The sequence below is a fragment of the Thalia democratica genome, chromosome 4 (genome assembly GCF_965202585.1).
Source record: "Thalia democratica chromosome 4, ktThaDemo2.hap1.1, whole genome shotgun sequence".
NCBI classification, from domain to species: Eukaryota; Metazoa; Chordata; class Thaliacea; order Salpida; family Salpidae; genus Thalia; species Thalia democratica.
Genome location: NC_139168.1, coordinates 35,773,216 through 35,794,779, shown reverse-complemented (window position 1 = coordinate 35,794,779; position 21,564 = coordinate 35,773,216). Strand labels below are relative to the sequence as shown.

The 21,564-nt window shown below is 25.5% G+C and overlaps 1 protein-coding gene across 1 annotated transcript; it reads right to left on the bottom strand.

Annotated features, from left to right (window-relative positions):
* Nucleotides 1-211: 211 nt before the first annotated feature.
* LOC145834127 (cilia- and flagella-associated protein 100-like) lies at nucleotides 212-20,421 on the bottom strand. The gene is made up of 13 exons (XM_082941482.1): nucleotides 20,335-20,421; nucleotides 18,757-18,956; nucleotides 16,504-16,675; nucleotides 13,165-13,399; nucleotides 9,902-10,013; nucleotides 9,689-9,814; nucleotides 8,795-8,852; nucleotides 4,252-4,406; nucleotides 3,744-3,895; nucleotides 3,158-3,340; nucleotides 2,484-2,564; nucleotides 2,034-2,217; nucleotides 212-625 (listed from the first exon to the last, which is right to left on the bottom strand). Exons 1-13 carry the CDS (start codon nucleotides 20,399-20,401, stop codon nucleotides 512-514), a joined length of 1,839 nt encoding a protein of 612 aa, XP_082797608.1. The 5' UTR covers nucleotides 20,402-20,421; the 3' UTR covers nucleotides 212-511.
* Between the last annotated feature and the right edge of the window lie 1,143 nt (nucleotides 20,422-21,564).

The following is a 21,564-nucleotide window of genomic DNA, read 5'->3' as shown; positions in this document are numbered from 1 at the left end:
AAAAATTAATAAAGCTTGAAGGCACAAAAAAAGAAGCATATTATGTCTTTCAATAATCATATATAATTGTTATCAAGCAAATATAACTTAAGTTATAAAAAAAAATTTAAACGGATAAGTTATGTATTTCAGTTTTAATTTATTGATAATATAAATACTATTAAACACGCTAAAAAAAAATAAGTCAAAAAAGACATTTAATTTGGTAATTTTTTAGTAAAAAATGCTGCGAATATAAAGACAAGTATGAAAACTCTAAGTCACAGTAAATGAAAAAGACAGTGTATAAAAGTGAAATTAAAATTTACAACAATATAAAATTATAAATAATATGAACCATTTTAAAATCAATTTGTAAAAAGTATTTAGCTTAAATTTTGGCGTTACAATCACAGTGCTAAAAGCTTTCACAGCTCGGTATTTCATTATTATTGCAAGAATCAACAGTGTGTTCAAAAATAGTTTCTTACTTCTTTGTAGACATCATGTGTTAAACAACATTGTGATTCTTTCAAGTGAAGAACCACAGTTCTTCCTCCTCTTTCTTGGTGTCCTGGTTCTTCTTCTTGGTGCTGTTAGTCTTTCTCTGAGGCGGCTCAGAACGGAACACCAGTCGCTTTCCAACCTGGTTGGGTGATAGATACTTATACAATCTATTAAAATCATGAAACAAATAAGAATAATGGACTTAAAATTAGTTTACAAATTTGATACTAAACAATAATTTATAAAAAAAAAAACATCCTGTAGGGCTCTAAATTAAGTTATAACTAAATTAAGAATATTCTAAACAAAAGTAATGAAGACAAAATTTAGAAACTATAGTTATAAAAATAATAATAGCTAATAAAGACTAGCGAAAAACTTACAGCTAATTTGGGTAGGACTATACAGGAAATTTGTTAACAAGCTATATTAAAGGCTTGAATACTAGCAAATAAAAAATATTCTAGGTTGAATAAATATACAAAAACAACAAAGTTGTCTTACTAAAGAGAATCAGAAAAACTCTAACACTAACAGACATTTTAAAATTTTATATAAAAAATAAACTGTACGTTTTTTTTTTTAAGGAATTGTCTTAAATTTACAAACTATATTTAAAAGACTAATAAAGACTAAACGGGAGTTTAAATCTACCTCAGTTAAAAATATAAATACATTTGTAAACTAGTGTATTTCTTAAGCATACTTTAAATAAAACTGTAAATAAAATTTATTTATAAACTATAATAAAATTTTAGCTTTATTTAACATAAAAGCAGTTTGAGGTTATTTCAAGTGTTATAAATTAATTTAAAACAAATATTTTTATTAAAAAAAATTAAAACATTCAGTTTGAATAAAACAACATAATGATGTTATTATTGAGGAAAAGTTTACAAAAGTTAAGTTATTTAAAACAAAGTAACAAAAACGGCACCTTTTAAAATAAAACTAAAATAACTTTTAGCACCAGAAGCCAGGTAAGTAGAGCTTAGACAGAATAGAAATTATTTACAAAGTATAATAATGCCAAAGTCACAAGAAAAAAAAAATTGAGACATAGATTATTATTTAAAAACAAACAGACTCTATACTTTTAATTTGGGCGGATACAAATAAATTTTAAATAAAAAATGATAAAAACTGCAACAGGGTTTTTTTTATAAATCATAATAAAATACTCAGTATACTATTATTGTTAAATTAACTCCTTGAGCAGTTGCTAACTGCATTAATGCAAAAGTTTTTGTGATGAAAATAGTAGAGCTCTCGTGTCGCATTTAATTTGGACCATCTAAAATAGGCATGTTGAGCCCGTATATTGATATTCCAATACTTATAGCTTTTAAACTGAGTAAAAATAGCGTTTGTGTGATTTCGTTTTTATTTAGTTCGAATGAAACCAAAAAGCTTTAAATATCTCAATAAAAAACTACTTTCTAAACAAACCTGCATAAACGTTTAAAAACTATTTTTTTAATTTTAAACTTCAATTTAGCCCAACAAAATATCTATCAAAAATGGCCATTAAAATTACAAACATTTACCTTCAACTTGTTGTTTGCCTTGCTCCTCTCCATGGCCTTCCTGGCTCGCTCCTCCTGCACCAGCTTCTGCATCTTCAGCTTTTCCTCCCGCATCCGCATCCTCCTCTCCTTCTCCTTGCTCTTCTCCGCCTGCTCCACCAAGTTCGCCGGCATCTCCTCGATCTCCGAGAACAATTCCTCCAACCTGGCAAACAAGAAATAAAAAAGATACAAAATGAACAGAATTTGTCAGCAGTTAGTGCATATTGGTATCCTTAGAAAGTTTTTAAATCAAGTTGATTCAATTTCCTAAAATCAATAAATATGTTGTAATTTAATTAAATATTAAATAACCTTATAAGAAACAGTTTAAACGTATGTTAAACATTAATAATTATCAAAGCTCTTATTGTCAGAAGGTTTTAAGAATTTATTCACAAACAACACAACTTTAATTTGATTAAATATTACCTGTTTTCGATTGACGTGAGCATTTGAAGAGAATTGATGTAGTTTGCTGTGCTGTTGTTAGCGTCCTCTTCTATGCACGATCTGAAAAAATATTATATTATAATTTTTATTTATTTATAAACTTAAATAGTAACAAAAAAGCAAATAAACTATTCTATTTATCCCACCGAAGCTTGGTTATAAATAGAACTGTTTGTTTGCAATTTCGTTATTTTATACATAAGCTTTTTACTTTACAATAAATTGAGCAAATAAATGTTTTTAGTCAAGACAAACAAACATATTTATAAACTTACAAAATATCCTGCACTGAAATTTTTCTTTAAGTATGCTATAAACTTAACGATATAAATTAAAGCTATATTCTAAAACAAAAGTAATTTAAAAGTAACAACTGAAATAAAATTTTAAACTATTTGAATCACTATGTTTTTAAAAACTATTTGATCTTGCTAGAATACTTTTGAAACAGTTTAAGAATAGCCCATTATGTTTTCATAATTTTCCCAAAAAAAAACCTTTTCTCAAAAGCCTTTTTCCCATTTTTCAAAAATTAAATCATAAAGGGAAAACTTGACTTAAAGCAATATTTCACAACTAAAACTCATTTAGTTAACACTTGACTGCAGAAGACTACAAAGATAATTTCGTATCTAATAAACCACAAATCAAACTTGTACACGTGTTCGATCTTCTTGTTCAGCGATTCGAGCACCTTGTCCTCCTCACCCTGGTTGAACTCGCCCAAGTTGAACATGTTGCACTTCACCTCCAGCAACTCCGCCTTCTCCTCCTCACGCTCGATGTTGGCGGTGAGGAGGTCGATCTGCGACTCAAGCTGCTCCGTCTGCTTGCTCCTGTGTTGGCGAGTGAGCTTTTGACAAAAATTGTATGAAGTTTATTTAAATGTTTACTTAAATATTATAAAATATAACACCACTAAAACTATATATATATATATAATAATACTTCAATTAGTACAAGAGAGAATACTTTTTAATTTGTTTAACTGCGATAAATATTCAAATAGAACCTAGTTTGGAATTAATATCTAATCTGTTCAAAAGGGGTTAATACCTTTATAAATGAAATTTTTAATTTAGATAATAAAAATGAATTTGAAAAAAAAAGTTTAAATTATTGTGATAGTAAACAAAAACAGAGGAAATGCAAATTAATAAAAAAGTATATGTAAAGTAAACTTTTTTTAGATTTAATTAAAGCTTAAACAACAGTAAAACATTGTAAAAATGCTCCTACAATTTCTTGCTTGTTTGTTGTAAATTAATTTTGATTTCTTCCATAGCTTCTTCAGTTTCTTGGGAGTTTGTAATTAGTGATAAATTATTTTCTTCCAGCTCTTGAAAAACATCAAGTAGTTGTTGAGGATCCGTAAAATACATTTTGACTTCCTAATGAAAAATTGTTATTTATCAATTTATTCAAATGCAATATCAAATTTGAGAACTAAACTTTATAAAATATTATTCACGTATTTTTTATTAGCCTTTGTTGCAATATCATTATCTAGATTATTTTTCAAAACTTTAAAATACTTGATTTGTGAAATGGAACCTAAAAGGGAGCTTACCATACAAAAAAAAAAGGACGCTATAGTTGCTTTTACGAACTATAAAAATAACTTAAAAAATAAACACAACAAGAAATGAATTTGATGATAGAAGTTTTATACTTAAACAGGATGTTGAAAAAAACAATCCAAACAAATTGCGCTCATAAAACTCAATTCAAGAGAAAACAAACTGACTTCGTCATCGCTGTCTTCTTCATCAACAGAGAAGTCTCTGGATACGTTGCTGTCAACTTCCACCCTCACTCCGTGCCGGCTGCTGCTCACGCCCACATGATACCCGCTCCTCACCGAGTTGGCGCTCTTCTTCGGTCCATGTACGTTGCGGCTGTCTGTTCATTTCTATATGGTCATGAATGTCGCTTATTATGCTAGATGTGCAAGCAACACATGATGTTTACTCAGGAAAATAATTCTTTGTAAGATTTATTTTAAGCAGTCTAAAAAATGATGTCGTCATGCAGCAAATAGTCAATTAGGTTTTTTATATACTGAAACTTACAACATAGAAGCTTAGAAAAGAAAACCTTTCTTATATTGATTTATTAAAATTATCTATTATTGGTATCAGCTAAACCACATTAAAAACTAAGATAAAAAATTTTGATTTAAAGTTAATAATAACAAATTGTACAGTATTCTTTTTTTATTACACTAACTCATGTTTCTGTGTGTTAACGGATTAACACACTTCAACGGAGCTCTGTAAAAAAATAAATACTGTAAGGAAAGAGTAGAAGCTAAAGTAGGTGTATACATGTGTCTATTAAAAATAAAATATTTATATAGATTTAAAGTTATAATTATAAGAAGCATTCAGATAAAATAAATCAAAATTTAAGAGTTATCTTGAAAAACAACTTCGTTTTTTTTATCTATATAAAATAACAATAAACAGGGTTGCCACAGACCAAAGTGAGAAAAATTTCCTGACTTTTTACTAAAAATTTCCTGACTTTTTAAAATCAAACTCTTAATTTAAACTTATTCGAAAATACATAATCTAACACTTAAAATTATATAAAGCTTTCAATCTAATTTTAATTCAGGTTAGAACAACAGTTTTTTTTTTTTCTTGAATTCAATCATCAAACTTCCATTACATCACTTGAACCATCTGTGTACATTGATGTATTTGCAATAAACAGCTCTATCAGCAAAATACTTGTTTATTACCTTATGAAAACAGATTGTCTGAAAAAAGACACAATTTTTTAGCATTTTCTAACATAAATGTATTTAATACACGAAACCACAAATAAGGAACTTTTACAATTAAAACCTTAAATTAATAACAAACTTTCACAACTAAAACCTTAAACAATAACTAACTTTTACGATTAAAGCCTTAAAACAATAAAGAAATTAATCAAACACAGTTTTTTTACTATATGTACTTAAATTTATTTTCTCTGTTTCTTTATTAGCACTTTAGCCTATTCATCTAATGAGATATGGTTTCCTTTATCTGGTCCCCTCTCTTTTATAACTTATTTTACAAATCTAAACAACTTTAAAAAAACTATGGAGAGGTAAAGTATACACATCAACTTGTTACATAAAATACTAAACTAACTGCTTAAATATAAAGAACTCAATTATTTCCTTAAACAAAAACACTTGGATTTTAAAATTATGCTAGATAAACTTGTGTGTATATATCACAGTTTCACTATGAAAGTGTCCTTGCTACAGATCATCAATACTAATAAGTCTACAAAAATTGCTTGTTCAAGTAGGGTAGTTGTTCAATGTGTTAATAGAAAAATTTTGCAGTTTTATAAAGGCTATATTATTTTTTTATACCAGATGAAGGCATTAGAAATAAAATAACTTTGTAAATTTCTTAGAAAATTTTGCAATTTTAGTCTGACTTTAAAGGATTTTTAATTATTTTTTTTATTATTTAAAGGCATTAAAATTTTAGGAATTTTGTAAATTTAAACTGACAAAATCTGAGTTATTTTAAATTTTGTTAAATTTCCTGACTTTTTTTCAAAAACCCCCATTTTCTCCTGACTTTTGTCACTTTGAAAAATTTTTCTGACCTTGTGGCAACCCTGAATAAATGTTTTTCAATAAAAGTTTTTATATATTTTCACTGCAGCTCATCAGAAACTTACTGCAGACATTTGAAGTAAAACAATAGTTTTTTCAACTAAAAACAGTAAATTTAAGTAAATTACTTAAGTGTTTAATTAGATTGCTGTAAATAAACAATCAACAAAAATCAATATTTAAATTGAAAAACCAGATTTTAAAACAAACAAAGACACTTTTAAGTAAATGAAATAACCAAATAATTTTTTAATAAATTACCCAAAGACACTTTTAAACAAATAAAGAAACATTATAGTCAAACTTTTCCGCTTACATAGTTCAGGTTTATTTAAAAATATTGAGATTGCTTCTAATCTAACCAAATCGATGGAATTTGTATAATTGTTAATAACCTTAAATCTCGATAAATCATAGTTGTTTGCCCAATCGACGTTGTTAATCAGTTGTTCTGCTATCGAAGATCTTTTTGTCGCATTTATAACAGTTTTCGTCTTGTTATTAGTGTTTTCTTTTATAAACAGGGTTGCCAAATGTTTTTAGCAAAAAAACTAGACAATCTAAATAAATAAAGACAATAAACCTAGAATCTAAATTGGTTGATGAGTTATCTTTCCAAGTTCTTTACATAAGGTACATGGACGGTTGTCTAGTGATTTCACAAACAGAGAAAGTATATGAGACTTTGTTTTGTAAGTTAAACGTGTTACATGAAAAAAATTTATTCACTAAGGAAATAGAACTCAATAACCAAATTCCTTTTTTTTTGGATATACTTATTACAAAGATTAAAGCGAAATTCCTTACCAGTGTGTATAGAAAGGGCAATATTTGCATTTTCAGTCTTTTTGTACCAAAAAAAGAAAAATAAACCTGATAAGAACCTTATACCAACGGGTTTGTATGATTTGTTCTCCTGAACTGCTTCATACTGAAACACAAAAGATTAAGGAAATTCTAGTCGGAAATGGTTATTCATTAGAGCTGATAAAAAGAGTAATAAAATCACACGATGACACCGTAGGAAGCCTTAATTGTTTGGACTGGAGAAATTTCCTGCGGTTCTTAGGCTGCCATATTTGGTAACGTATCAAGTTTATTTGAGAAGAAAGTGCAAGAACTATTACAGTTGACTTATAACCAAGTAAAGCCTAGAGTAATATTTGTTTCTAAACCAGTTCTTAGATTGGAACTGAAAAACCCAATATCCTATCTTGATAAAAGTCGTACTATTCACAAATTTAATTGCTTCTGCGAGACAAGTTATATTGGACAAACATCTAGGCATCTAAAAACAAGAGTGAATAAACATATACCTAAATGTGTATTAAACTTCATAAAAGAAAAGACTAATAACAAGACGAAAACTGTTATAAATGCGACAAAAAGATCTTCGATAGCAGAACATCTGATTAATAACGTCGATTGTGCAAACAACTATGATTTATCGAGATTTAAGGTTATTAAAAATCATACAAATTCCATCGATTTGGTTAGATTAGAAGCAATCTCAATATTTTTAAATAAACCTGAACTATGTAAGCAAAAAAAGTTTGACTATAAGGTTTCTTTATCTATTTAAAAGTGTCTTTGGTTAATTTATTTAAAAAATTATTTGGTTATTTTATTTACTTAAAAGTGCCTTTGTTTGTTTAAAAAAAATTGTTTTGTAATTTAAAATGTTTGTTTTGCATTAGTTACTTTTTTACATTAATCTAGAAAAATTTAAAAAACTATTTTTGTTGATTGTTTTTTTATAGCAAGCTAATTAAACACTTAAGTAATTTACTAAAGTTTATTGTTTTTAGTTAAAAAATTATTGTTTTACTTCAATTGTCTGCAGTAAGTTTCTGATGAGTTGCAGTGAAAATATATTAAAACTTTTATTAAAAAACATTGATTGTTACTTATATAGGTAAAAAAACTATAGTAGGTTTATATTTTTGATATTAAAAAAGATTTATTATAACTTGGTTTTTATTAAGCTAAGTACAGATGAAATATAGCAGTTTGGATCAAAACTATTCTAATTAGCTGTAAATGAAATATTTATATCTTTTGATTTACAAATATTTCAATTATTTTATTTTTTAATTCATTGTAAAGTAATACTTAAAGTACTGATTTTATTCCGCTATAATATTTAATAAAATAAACTTAATTTGTAACAACAACTGACTAGTTTACCAAAATTTTTGTGCATTTTCAATCTATCATACGTTCAAGAATCATATCATATTACCGCAGTTATCATATCTAACTTTAAGCTTAGTTATAAAGATTATTTTAGTTTTATTTTGTTGTATGTAGCAACAGTTGTTGTAAAATTAAGAGTAAAATTTCAATTTTATAAAGTAGTCATCAGCGGTGGTTATCAAAAAACTGTGCCAAGTAGCACTTAAATAAATCATTGCAAACTTAATCATACCAACTATGTTAATTTATTAAAAACTTTTATATGGGTATATTGTAACATTGTACTGATTAAAATATCTTAATAACCATTTAAAACCGGTTAAAAAGTAGAGTTAAAAATAACATTTCATATTATATGTACTCTTAAGAAACATTTTTATTTCTCAAGAATTTTTTGTTGTGAATATAAAAACTTCGCTTTTTTTACTTTTTAAGCAACGCTGCTCTACATTTTTAACTAACTAACTTTTTTTGATGTGAATAGAGCTGGAAGTAGTTGTTCTTGAATGATGGTTTTTAGGTGTCTGAAATGAAATTTTGATATCAAAAACCAAAATAAAGTCATCACTGTGGTTTTTATGAAATATACTTAAAATTATTGAACTGTTTGTGAAACGTTGCATTTAAATATGGTATTTAAAACGAAACACACGTTTGTTTTGAAATTCCATTAAAAATTGCATAAATATAATATAGAACAAATTTATTAAAGTCTCATGTTATAAAATGATTTAAAAAGTCCTTGTACTTAATAAGTTTAAATAAAAAACGAGTAAAAAAAAGCAAGAAATGTCATAAAATATTATAAGTTCTAATGGGCTGTGTAAAAACCTCTGATAAATAAAAAAGTCTTAAACTCTTTTGGTCGTTTTGTAGGATTGTTTAAAAGTAGTGAGCAAATAATTTTAAAAAGTTAAGTAACTAACTGATTTATTTTAATATCATATAACATTAAAATATTCTAAACTTAATGTACTAAAATTGACTTGCCCTCCCCACTATGGCTATAATAATTGGAAAATAAAAGCTGTTTTATGAAAATTTAAAGTATGAATTATGAGGTGCATTTAGTACAACCTAAAAACTCTAATTTACATAAAAAAAAACAAGACTGAAAAGTTTTTTAATAGTAAATTTATTCAATTTTTTCTCTAAACTTTAAAATTATATCAAAAACCTGCATGATCTAAAGTAAAAAAAAAAAAAAATCTAGAATATAAATGTTTTTCAACTAAAAATTTAGTTAAGCATAAATTTAAAGAAAATTATATAATGTATATACATGTACATTTTTAATGTGTTGGAAAAAGTATATTTTTAGTTTAGATACACTTCAATTTACTACATAAAAATTACTTACATGACGATTTTTAGATTTAATTTTTTCTTCTTTAACTTTAATCTTTAATGATTTAGGCTTTAAATTTGCATCTTTCCATTCTTGGGGAGTTAACTTTTCTAAGAAATCTTTGTACATTGTGTATTCCTTAAAACCAAATAAAATGTATTGCCGTACACCATTAAATAATTAAAATAAAGTCGCAATAACTAATTAGTAGTAATCAAAACTAACTTTAAGTTGTTCTTCTTGTTTTGATATCTCACTTTTTATTGCCATCAGTTTTGCATTGCTTTTCTTTATTTCTTGTACTTTTTCTAACTTTGCTTTTGTTTCAGCTTCAGCTCTATTAAATGATAAAGAAAACAATATTATTTGGGTACTGTATATAAAGAAAAAAGTAAATTTACTACATTAGTTTTATTCAAATATATTTTATAAAAGTATGCAAATTAAAAATAGAAAACTTGGACTTTAAAGTTTATGTAGTTTACTAAAATGAATGATTTACTTCTTAAAATACTAAAACAATTAAGAAAAATATAACTCAATAAAAAATTGTTTACATTGAAAAAAAAGTATTAAAAATGATACTGTTAATATATATATAACTATTTTTCAAAAACTTATTTAGCACTAGAGGCGAATAAAAATTAAAACTAATTTGTTCTCCTTCCATTAATAAAACAGACCTTGAGTTGTTTTATAATAATCAGACCTAAAGTATAATAATACTTCTGTTAATATGATCAATTGAATTAACTTTTGAAGCTGTTACCATTTCTAAAAGCCATGAGAAGATTGAAGTTCTAGCATACAAAATAGTTGAAAATATATAGTACTGTTTAAAAAAAAACTTGATCAAAATTATGATACTTAGACTAGTGGTTCTCACGGTGTGCACCTGTACACAGTGGGTGGGTATCACTTTTGCACGAGGTGACACTTTTTCACAAGGAAATTTTTGCACGGCGACTCTTTTTCACGAAGGGACACTTTTGCACAGCGACTCTTTTGCACGAGGGGAAACTTTTGTACGGCATCAATATTGCACGCAGGGTCTTTTTTGCACAGGAGACACTTTTGCACGGAGGGTCACTTTTGCACGAGGGAACACTTTTGCACGGCGACTCTTTCGCACGGAGGGTCAATTTTGCACGGAGACATTTTTACACGTCGAAATTTTTGCATGGCGTCACTTATTGCACGACGTTACATTTGCATGGCAACATTTTTGCAAAGCGTTCGTTTTGCACGCTACAAATTTTATTTTATTAAATATAAATTCATTTTCATCAACTTAAATTAAATTTGCCTTTAAACGCAAATTATTTTGAATAATAAAGTGTGATAGTTTTTTAATGAAATTTTAATGTAAAGTTTTGTTTGAAGTTTTACTTAGAACAATATAATAATGTACTAAAATTTACTTTAATCATATTTATAATCTTAATTTAAATAAACTAGACAAGCACAGTTTTTTTTTAATCAAAACAATTTTGAATACTTAAAATAAAGATAAACTGAATTTTGTAAACTTTTAAACAGAAATATAAACTAAATCCAGTGGCAGTAGGGCTTTAAAACACTAATCTTGAGACTGATCTTTTACTTATATTCTCTGATATTTAAATTAGTTTTAAATAGTTGACTAAAAAAATATTTTAAAGTTGTTTAGATTTTAAACAATTGTTAAATTGAAAAAAAATATTTAGTTAATTTATGAAGTGTAAAGGTATTTCAGATTTTACTTGATGTTAATTTTTTAGTTTTATGGAAAGTTTTTTTTTTTAATTTTGCGTGAGAATAAAAAGAGCAATAAAAAGAGCGCATTTTTCATGACTTAAACTTGGATCATTTCATCACTATAATGTTGCATGATTATGAAATAAGCCAATGAGAGAGTAACACTTGGAAGTTTGAACTTGTGATCATCCAAAGTATCAAGATATATGCTGCAATATTTCTTATATGTCTTACCTTGATAGACTAACAAAACATATTAAATCATTATAATACAGGAGACTTGAATTTGACCTAATTATTTTTTCAAACTATTTAACGGTGAAACTACAATTAATATACAATAAATTTTGGAACATTATAGAACTAATTACTTACTGAGAGAAAAAAGCAAAAAAATTACATGTAAAAATCATTTTAATTTTGAGGCTTGGCATAATTAATTTTTTCATCGGTCAGTGAAATATGGAACAAACTTAAAATGAATAAGTTTCTTGCAAAAAAGTTAAAGAATTTCGGTTAAACTTAAAAAAGTTTGATTTGAATTAAATTTTTGTTAGTAAAATTAATAAGTAATTTTTATTAACTGTTGATTTATTTTTAAGATTTAGCTTAGTCTAGAGTCTAGACAATGTGTTTAATGATTATTTATTTGGACAGTCTATTGTTAATGTCCTGGGGGCGTTAAGTTTATATTTTTGTGTTAGTCAATGCATTTATATATTTGATATTGATCGTTCTACATCAAAACGTAAATAAGTATAAGTTTGTGATTAAAAACTTTTGCTTTTTATGTTAATCTACAAATTTTATAATAAGTTATGTTTTTATCTTTGTTTTAATAAATAAACTTTTAGTTTTACTTTTTTATTCTTTATGTGTCTTTCGGTTTAAGTGGCCTAGGTCCATCATATGGACAATAAACTTGTAATAGTAAAGAAAAAAATATAAAAAGGCATAGTTGTAAATTAATAAGTAAGAATTCAAAATAAACTAGAACGACTCATCTTACACTTTTAGTATTTTTTTATCTTAGTTTCTAAATAAATTTAATTTTATGTCTCTGGTATGAATCTTTAAAAAATATTTTTTTTATCTTTAAATTATTTTTGGTTTCTAACATTAATTTTTACTGTTTAAGATTTAAAATCTTTGATATTATATCTTTGATATGTGTCTGTTATAAAATTTTAGTTTTCAGTTTGTTTTTATGTTACATATGATTTAGTACTAGCTAAAAAACATTTAATCGGCCTGCATGCAAGATTTATGTTTTGTGCAAAAAAGTCATCGTGCCAAAATGTCGCTGTGCAAAAATGTCACCGTAAAAATGTGAGGTCGTACAAAAGTATCGTTGTGCAAAAATGCTGCCGATGTCGCCGTGCAAAAGTGACCCTCCGAGCAAAAGTATCCCCTCGTGATAAAGTTACACTTGTGCAAAAGCGTCCCCTCGTGCTAAAGTCACTCTCGTGCAAAAGTATCCCTTCGTGCAAAAATGACCCGTTCCCGTACAAAGTAGTGTGCATAGAAACTATTTCACTGTGCTCAGAAAGTTTGGTTTTTATTTTTCTTTTATTTTATAAATGATAATTATTTTGCTTGTTTTTTATTAGAAAAAGTTAATTATATTATAAATTAACAGTTCACAACAAGTTACAATCCAAGATAGTCAAAAAAAAATTCTTTAGTGCACAAAATAAAGTCGAAGTAATTTAACATAACGCAGTTTGAGAACCACTAACTAAACAACCAACATTTTCACAGCTTCAACCGAGTTGCGGTCGTTTTCCTTGAGAAACTCGTCGAATAAGGTGGCGTCGTCTTCCAGCAGCTGCTCGGCTTTTTCTAGTTTTTCCTCCTCCTTGCTGGCGAGCATGTCCAGCTTCTTCATCTCGTCCTTCTTCACTCGCAACGAGTACTGCACGTGAAACATCTCCCGCTTCTTGTTGATGTACTCGTTCAAATTTTCCCTGTCCACGTTGTAATCGTCTGTAATATTTTTTAAGGATTTTATCAGAGTGGTTAGTGTTGCTTGGTTATGATAGTTTGGCCATCAGTCTTTTTGGTTTTGTACTGGATTGCCGTAGGTTTTTTGATTTTTTTTTCAGGGATTATAAGTTTTTACCATTTTTTTGTAAATAGAAGTTTTTTAATCAACTTTTAGTACAAAATTTACTTCAAGGTAAAAAAAACTGTCTTAAACAGTATGAAAATATTTTTATAACAAATGAAGTTCTAAATGTAACAAAAAATATTCATTGTATATCATAGATTTTTTGTACCTTATCAAAATTTCACTATTTTAAATGTAAAAATTGTTAAAGACTCCAGGTAAGTTTTTTTTAATTTCTCAAACTTCAGTTTTTTCCAGGAGTTTAGGTTTTATAGCAACCCTGTTTTATCAAAAAAAAATTTTCAAACATACCAAGCTGTGTAAAAAAAAAAGAAATTGACTATACTATTGCCCTATTTAATTATAATCCACTTTATGCTTTTATTTTATATTTTTAAAATAATTGTTATGGTTCAAAATAGATAAATGAAATTAGTACTACTTATATATGGGAACGGGTCTAAATTGCGCGAAGACAAAAGTGCGCGAGGTTACTAAATTGCACGCGGGGACTAAATTGCACGAGAACAAAATTGCACGAGTGTACAAAATTGCACGAAGATACTTTTGCACGAAGACTAATTTGCACGCGGGCACAAAATTGCACGAGGGGACAAAATTGCACGAAGACTATTTTGCACGGAAGGTCAATTTTGCACGAGTTACAATTTTGCACGGAAGGTCAATTTTGCACGACAGACAGTTTTGCACGGAGGGTCAATTTTGCACAAAAAATATCAACTTAAAATAACTAAATAAAAAATATAATAAAACCTTTATGTTTTATAAAAAAAATATTAAGCATGTGCTAGTGTAGTTCATTCTAATTTAACCAGGTTTAAATTAATTTTATCTGATTTTATTTTTAAATATGTATAACCTTTTTTTAATTGAAACTAAATTAATGTGTTTAAAAACTATTATAAATTAAAATTTTATTTTAATAAAAATAAAACTAGAATTTTATCATACTTAAAATAATCCTTATTTAAAAATAGACATGTATTGATGTAAACATAAATTATATTATAATTATACTAAATTTAAATATGAAATAAAACAAGATTAAAAGATAAAAATAAAAAAAATTTTACATGGGTAGGTGTTAAAATTGCGCGAGTGTACAAAATTGCGCGAGTGTACAAAATTGCACGAGGGGACAAAATTGCACGAAGATACTTTTGTACAGAAAAAACGAGCATGCGAAATAGTGAAACAATTAAACAAATTTAGAAAAGAGAAAATCCGTCTTTTGAAATTTTTATTGTGCATTGTACAAAAAGTTCTGTTACGGCTTTGTACTTCCATAAATTATACTTAAAATTGTACTTTTTTGTTTTATATAAAAGTTTTAAACCTAATTTATATATCATTATTTTATATTTTTCTAAACTTTATCTTAGTTGCATCAGTATTTGCACGCGTTTTAGTAAATTAGCTCTGAAGTTTCTCCTGCTCTGTATTTTCTCTTTATCTAACCAAGACTTGCGAAAAAGCACTGTCAGAAGCAATTTTATTTTTACATTTTTAGAAGAAAAAGGAAATATAAGCTTTTTACTTAAATGAAACAAACAAAATAATACAACAGCTACAATTAGTTAATTTCTATTTTTAACAAAAAAAAAGTTTAAACAAAACTCTTTTTTTGGTAATTAAATTTTAATAACGGTTAGAATCTAATTTTATAATCTAGTTATTTTTATTTATATAAATTTTTTTGATAGATTTTTGTTTATTATTTAAATTGTTCATTTTGACTTTTATATTTATTATTATTTCATTTAAATTTATTTAGTTATTTATTTCATTTAATTTGACTTTTTATATTAATTTTATTAACTTTTGTTTTGGACTTTTGTTTAATGTATTTATTATTTAATTTTTAATTTTTGTAAATCTTAAATATTTTTTGATTTTTCAAAACTTATTTATTATTAAGTTAGTTGATTTTTTATATTCTAACTATTTTTATTATTTAAAAAAATCTAATTAACATTTAATTTTTTTTACTTGAAAATATTTTTTTTTACTTAAAAGTACTATATATCTTTTTTTATTTACTTAAATTTTTCACTATTTTATTTTTTATTTTTTACTTAATATTTTTTTCTTAATTTTTCGTTATTTAGTTATTAAATTTTATTATTCAGATTTTTTTATTTTTTTGAATATTATGTAATTTTGTTTTGTATTTTTTGTTATTAAGTTATAAAATTTTTAATTCTGTTTTTTCTTTTATTTTTTTAATTTTTCGTTATTTATTTATTAAATTTAATAATTTAGATTTTTTTATTTTTTTAAATAATATATAATTTTGTTTTGTATTTTTTATTAATAAATTATAACTTTTTTGATTCTGATTTTTATTTTTCGTTATTTAGTTATTAAATATTATAATTCAGATTTCTTTTTTGAATATTATATAGTTTTGTTTTGTATTTTATATTATTAAGTTATAATTTTTTTAATTCTGATTTTTTTATTTTTAAATATTATTAAAAAATTTCGTGCAAAAGAGTCTTCTCGTGCAATTTTGTCCCCTCGTGCAAAAATGTCTACGCGCAATTTTGACCCGTCCCTGGGAAGGAAACAAAACCCGTGCAAAATTGACCCTCCGTGCTAAGTTGTCACTCGTGCAAAAATGACCCTTCGTGCAAAAGTGTCTGCGTGCAAAATTGTCTGCTCGTGCAAAAATATACCCTCGTGCAAAAGTGTCTTCGTGCAAAAGTGAGCCTTCGTGCAATTTTGTCTGCGTGCAATTTTATCTTCGTGCAATTTTGTGCTCTCGTGCAAATTAGTCTTCGTGCAAAAGTATCTTCGTGCAATTTTGTGTTTTCGTGCAATTTTGTCCCCTCGTGCAATTTTGTACGCTCGCGCAATTTAGACACCTACCCCTTATATATAACTAGTAAAATACGTTATCTATAAGCAGAATATTTTATTGAATGTCATAGCTTTTAGTCGTTTAAAGTCTACAAACTTCTTGTTACATTCAACGTCCATTTTACATCGCCCTCTTTCTCATCTTCAACCGCCCTGTCTCCTGCGTTGTCATAGAACATGCTCTTTCTGGTAGCCGCTAAACTTTTGTTGCTTCTAGACTTGTAAGTGTGCTTGTCCCATACTGGTCTCTTGAGTTCTATTTGCCTGGCCTGTTTTTTAAAGTAAACAAACTACAATTCAAGATTTTAAAACTATAAAAGTTATTTGTTACTAATAGTAATTTAAAATGACAGCTTTTGTTGTGTACAACTGTTCTTGAATAATCATAAGGAACTTTTTTTAGGTTTTCTAAAAAAGATATTAGTCTATCAAAGAATAATTAATTACAGTAGACTACCACTTAAGTACGCAAATTGAACCCGACCAAAAAGTGCGTACTTAGCACGGGTAGTGCGTACTTTTTGACGACATAATATAATATGAAATTTAGTTGTTTGTTTTCTTTCTTACAACTAGCCACAAAATAATTAAGCCAAATAAACAAGTCTTTTTAATTTAAATAAAATAAAAAAGTAATACATTTATTTTAGTTTTCCATTAGCTAAAAAGTGTTTAAATTTTTTTATGAAAGAAAAACGTTTCAGGACTGTTTTTGTAAGAAAGTTTATATCAGTAGAAACATTTATAGTATAAGTGCATAATGATAAGATGCTCATTAAATTTGTTTTAACTTTACTTTTTTGTTGCTGTTGTTTCTTTTTATATGTTTATTTTGACTTTATAAAATTAGTAACTAGTTTTTATGGTTAACTAGTTTGATATTATGTCACATTAATATTAGCCTTTCCTTTGCAAATATTCTGAAAGTTTTTGAATAAAAAAAAATTAAGACAAGTTAGAAAAATTTAGAAAAATGGATGAAAAGCGTCAGAAAATGACTCTATTGAACAAGTCTAAGGATAAAGGTAAAGTCGCACCACCAAAGCCAACATATGTGATAATATGAGGGAGCTTCTTAGGGTTTTCAATGCTGAAATGAGAATGAATTCTCGATTTTGTCTTTCTGGATAAGTGCGTACTTAAGGCGGGGTGCGTACCAAAAAAAGTGCGTACTTAAGCGGTAGTCTACTGTAGTAATAAACTTAATTAAGTAACCTAGTACTAATAAAATAATCATAGTGAAAAACTTAAATGTATGTTTCACAATGACTTAGATATAGACTTGTGTATTTTTTTTAATATAACTTTATTTTAAATCTAGAAAGGTTTGCTAAGTGAAACTTTAGCATTTTTTTTTGAAAGTTATCTTCCTGAAATGACTACATCAAAAATATAAATTTTTAAATAATTATTGCTTTCATCATAAAAAGTTTATATAAAAAATTACAACTAGTTTTATATAAACATGCAATCAATTAAAAATAAAATTAGTATAGAACACGATAAAGAATTTGAAGTTAAGAATTTAGTCAAAGGACGTGGATGCAAAGAGATACCTATAGATATAGAATATTTACCACTTAACCACTTATTAACTCATCAATATTTTATGTGTCGTTATTTAATATCGAAATTTATAAAAACTTTACAAATTTTGCAGGACCATTATAAATAAGGTTCTATTCAGTCTAGTAGTTATAAAAACTTTTTTGCACTTTATCTGTTAAGACTTAATGCATGACATTATAAGTGTACGAAAGCACATAAACCTCAACTACTAGATTTACAAAAACCTTAATCATTATAAGTTATAGCAACCCTGGTAAAGACTATGTCAAACTTTCTATAAACATAATACTTGTTTTTCTCCAAGTATGATTATAAGATAAAATTCAAAAATACAAACATTAAATAGTATACTATTATTTTTTATAAATTTTTCGAAGTTATTTTTTTACCTTAGAAATTCATTAAAAAAAAAAAAGTTGAAAGATTTTATGTTTTAGAAGGTACTAAATTTATTGAAACTATGAAATCCCTCAATTAAAGATATTAAAGCTAATGTTAAAGATTTAAATTCTCAGAAAATGTTGGTAATTACAAAAATAAATATTTACAAATAACTTTTTTTTTGTTCAAAAAAAAACAAATTCAAATAAATAAGATAAACAATTTTCGAAAAAAGATGACAAAAAATTAGTACTATTCGAAGAAAAAAGTAACGACTGTATTAAAATTAGTTAGCTTAAATAACCAAATGTTAAAAACTTAACTTTAAAATATCATTATTGATAGAATATAGCAAAATATTATTAAAGTTAGTTTTAGTTGTGTGAGTATATTTACGAACTTTTTTTCTTTGAGTTCTTTCTTTGTCTCTTAACATGAAGATGTCTTGCTTTTTGGGAAAAACAAAAGGATTTGAAGTCGATTGTAATGAATCTTCATCTAAATTTAAGGCATCTAATTTGAGAGGTACATCATCACCTCTAGAATCAATTTGTAGCTTTATAGAAGATTGGTGCTCATTTTCTTGTTTTTTGCTAGTAACTGTTATAGAAATTTATTAATTGTAATACAGTTTTATCATAAGTAACAATAAACTATAAGAGTAAGTAAAAAAATTCATTATATATAACTTTCAGAGAGAACATGAATACAATAATTGTAAACTAAAACTTACTTTTTTTGTTAAATAATTCAAAACTTAAAAAATAAATTAACTCTAAAATATAGAAATACCCTGCAAACTAAAAATAACTCATATTTTTATATAAAATTTGATTAACAAGAACTACAATATTATTATTACTTTATTTATTAGTATTGGATAAAAGTATAATAATGTAAATGTAAAATGTGTTATTTGAAAGAAACAATATATGAACAAATAGAAAATCTAAGTAATAATCTAAAACTTCCTAACTATAGAAACTTTTATTTGTTGTCTTTAAAAGTTTGCAAGTAACTACAAATAATGTAACTACAAATAATTAAAAAAACAAATGTAGTATTCTGTAAATTAAATACTAAGTAGTACATAAATTTAGTTAATTTTTAAATACGAGAACAAGAATTTAAAAATATTTTCTTATAGTTTTAAATAAGTTTATTAATTATCATAGAAGCTTCAAAAATTTAAAACTAAAAAAAAAACTTCATGATCAGCAAAATAAACTTATTAAAGATATAAATTTTATAAAAACAAAAACTACTTATCTATCGCATAAAAATTTATTTAAAGTAGTTCTAGAAAACATAGTTGTAAGAAATTTCGTAAAATACTTTTATAAAAAATCTCAAGTTGTTTAATACCTACTATATATATTTTTTAAGATTAAACTTTTGATTGAACTATTATTTTTTATAAAACTTTTGTTCAAACTGAAAAAAGACATTATCAATATAACTATTAACTTAAACTTTCAGGTTTAATAAGAATTCATTAAATATAAATCAATAAGGTTTTTTTGAGCAAAGATTCGAAATTAACATTTAAAGAAAAAAAATCAAGAAGAGCATTTTTCTGAAAAAGTAATTTTTTTTAATTTAAAAAATTTAAAAATAGTTGAAAATAAAAAGTATAAAATCAGTAGAAAATAATACTTTATTTTAGAGAAGATTGCTAAAAAAACTGATATACAGACAAAGACTCAGTGAAGTGATCCTTGACTATAATTTAGTTTAAAACTTTTATTAGTGATGTATGAAAAAAAAATATATGAAAGAATCTGATAATAATTTTTAAAATAAAATAAAACCTGTAAACCTCTATTTTTTCTTTATATTCTATTTATATAACCTCTATAATTGGTCTGAAAACAGTATTCTTATTCAGAAAAAAAACATATACTAATTGTTGTTTATGAAGCTTTTTTATAAAAAAGTAGCTAACATAGTCTAATTAAATATTACTAATCAAAAGTACCTGTTTCAGTAATAATTGGGTCATGAATACTTCTAATATGTGAGTTTGGTACCTCTAAGGTTGTCATTGTGCTTTTTTTTAAATATGCAGTCTGAAAAATAAATATAAAAACCTTGAACAAGTTTTATTATAAAATATTATAACTAGTATAAAAATTGCAATTTTACATACATGAATATTTTTATACTGATATATATGCAATAAAAGTTTATAGTTTGTATATTCAAAAATATTGATTTTTTATTTGATTTATATTTAAACTTGGTCCAAAAACTTAACATTATTTCAAATAAGTAATCTAGTTATGGTGTAATTATATATAATTCTTTTAAGAAAACATACAAATTTGAATTTTAAAAAAATTCATAAGGTAAACAAAAAAGTTCAAGAAAGCATTTCTGATTTATTTTCTTCCAAGTACACACAATGGAGTCACAAACATCAATTTTTTTTATTCTAAAATAACAATAAAAAAAATTTTTGTAGACAAAAAATACAAATATAAGTTATAAATAACATATAAAGAAGTCATAAAACTGTTAAAGGTTTAAGAAATTACAAAGCTTAAAAATAAAGGAGTTGACACGGTAGTTATGAGCAAAGGTTTTAAAAAACATTAAATACTATTTTTAAATACTTAAAGTTAGTTTTTTAATCTATAGGTTTATCTGTAAAAATTATGTTTAAATTGCAACTTGAAATTAATCTAAAATTTCTGCAACATTTATTATATTAGTTATTTTAATAGCTCAACAAAATTTTTATGAATAGAAAGTTGAAGGTGTGCTTATATTGTTTTTTCATTGAATAGATTTCTATTTTAAAATTACTTGGTAATAGTTTGCTAATAAAGATCCTAACAAAACAAGTTCGTTTGAAATTTTTTTTAAAGAATAACAAAAATTTGCATAGTAATTGCTTTATCCAACTGATGCACATTTCTTTGAGTTAAACAATTTAACACAGTTCCACTGGAGTACTTATTTTTCAGAAAAAAATGAATAAAGAAAGTACTGTGCTAATTTTTGTTATTATTATTAATTCTAGTAGTTTTTGGAAAACCAAGATTTAATTTTATTGATTACTTTATAGTAGCCTTTAATATGACAATTGAGCCTTAACTGATAGTAAAGATAGTTTTATAAATTATTAACAATTTTACTATACTTTATTTTGATTAGTTTCAGTTCATAAAATAAAAATTTTTTATACTATTTATTATTAATTTTA

Coding starts and splice junctions, on each gene's coding strand:
- LOC145834127 (XM_082941482.1), bottom strand. CDS start 20,401: ATGACAACCTTAGAGGTACCAAACTCACATATTAGAAGTATTCATGAC. Junction 4,407..8,794: donor CTCTATTCACATCAAAAAAA/GTTAGTTAGTTA, acceptor AGAAATGAACAG/ACAGCCGCAACGTACATGGA. Junction 3,896..4,251: donor AAGAAGACAGCGATGACGAA/GTCAGTTTGTTT, acceptor ATTTTTCATTAG/GAAGTCAAAATGTATTTTAC.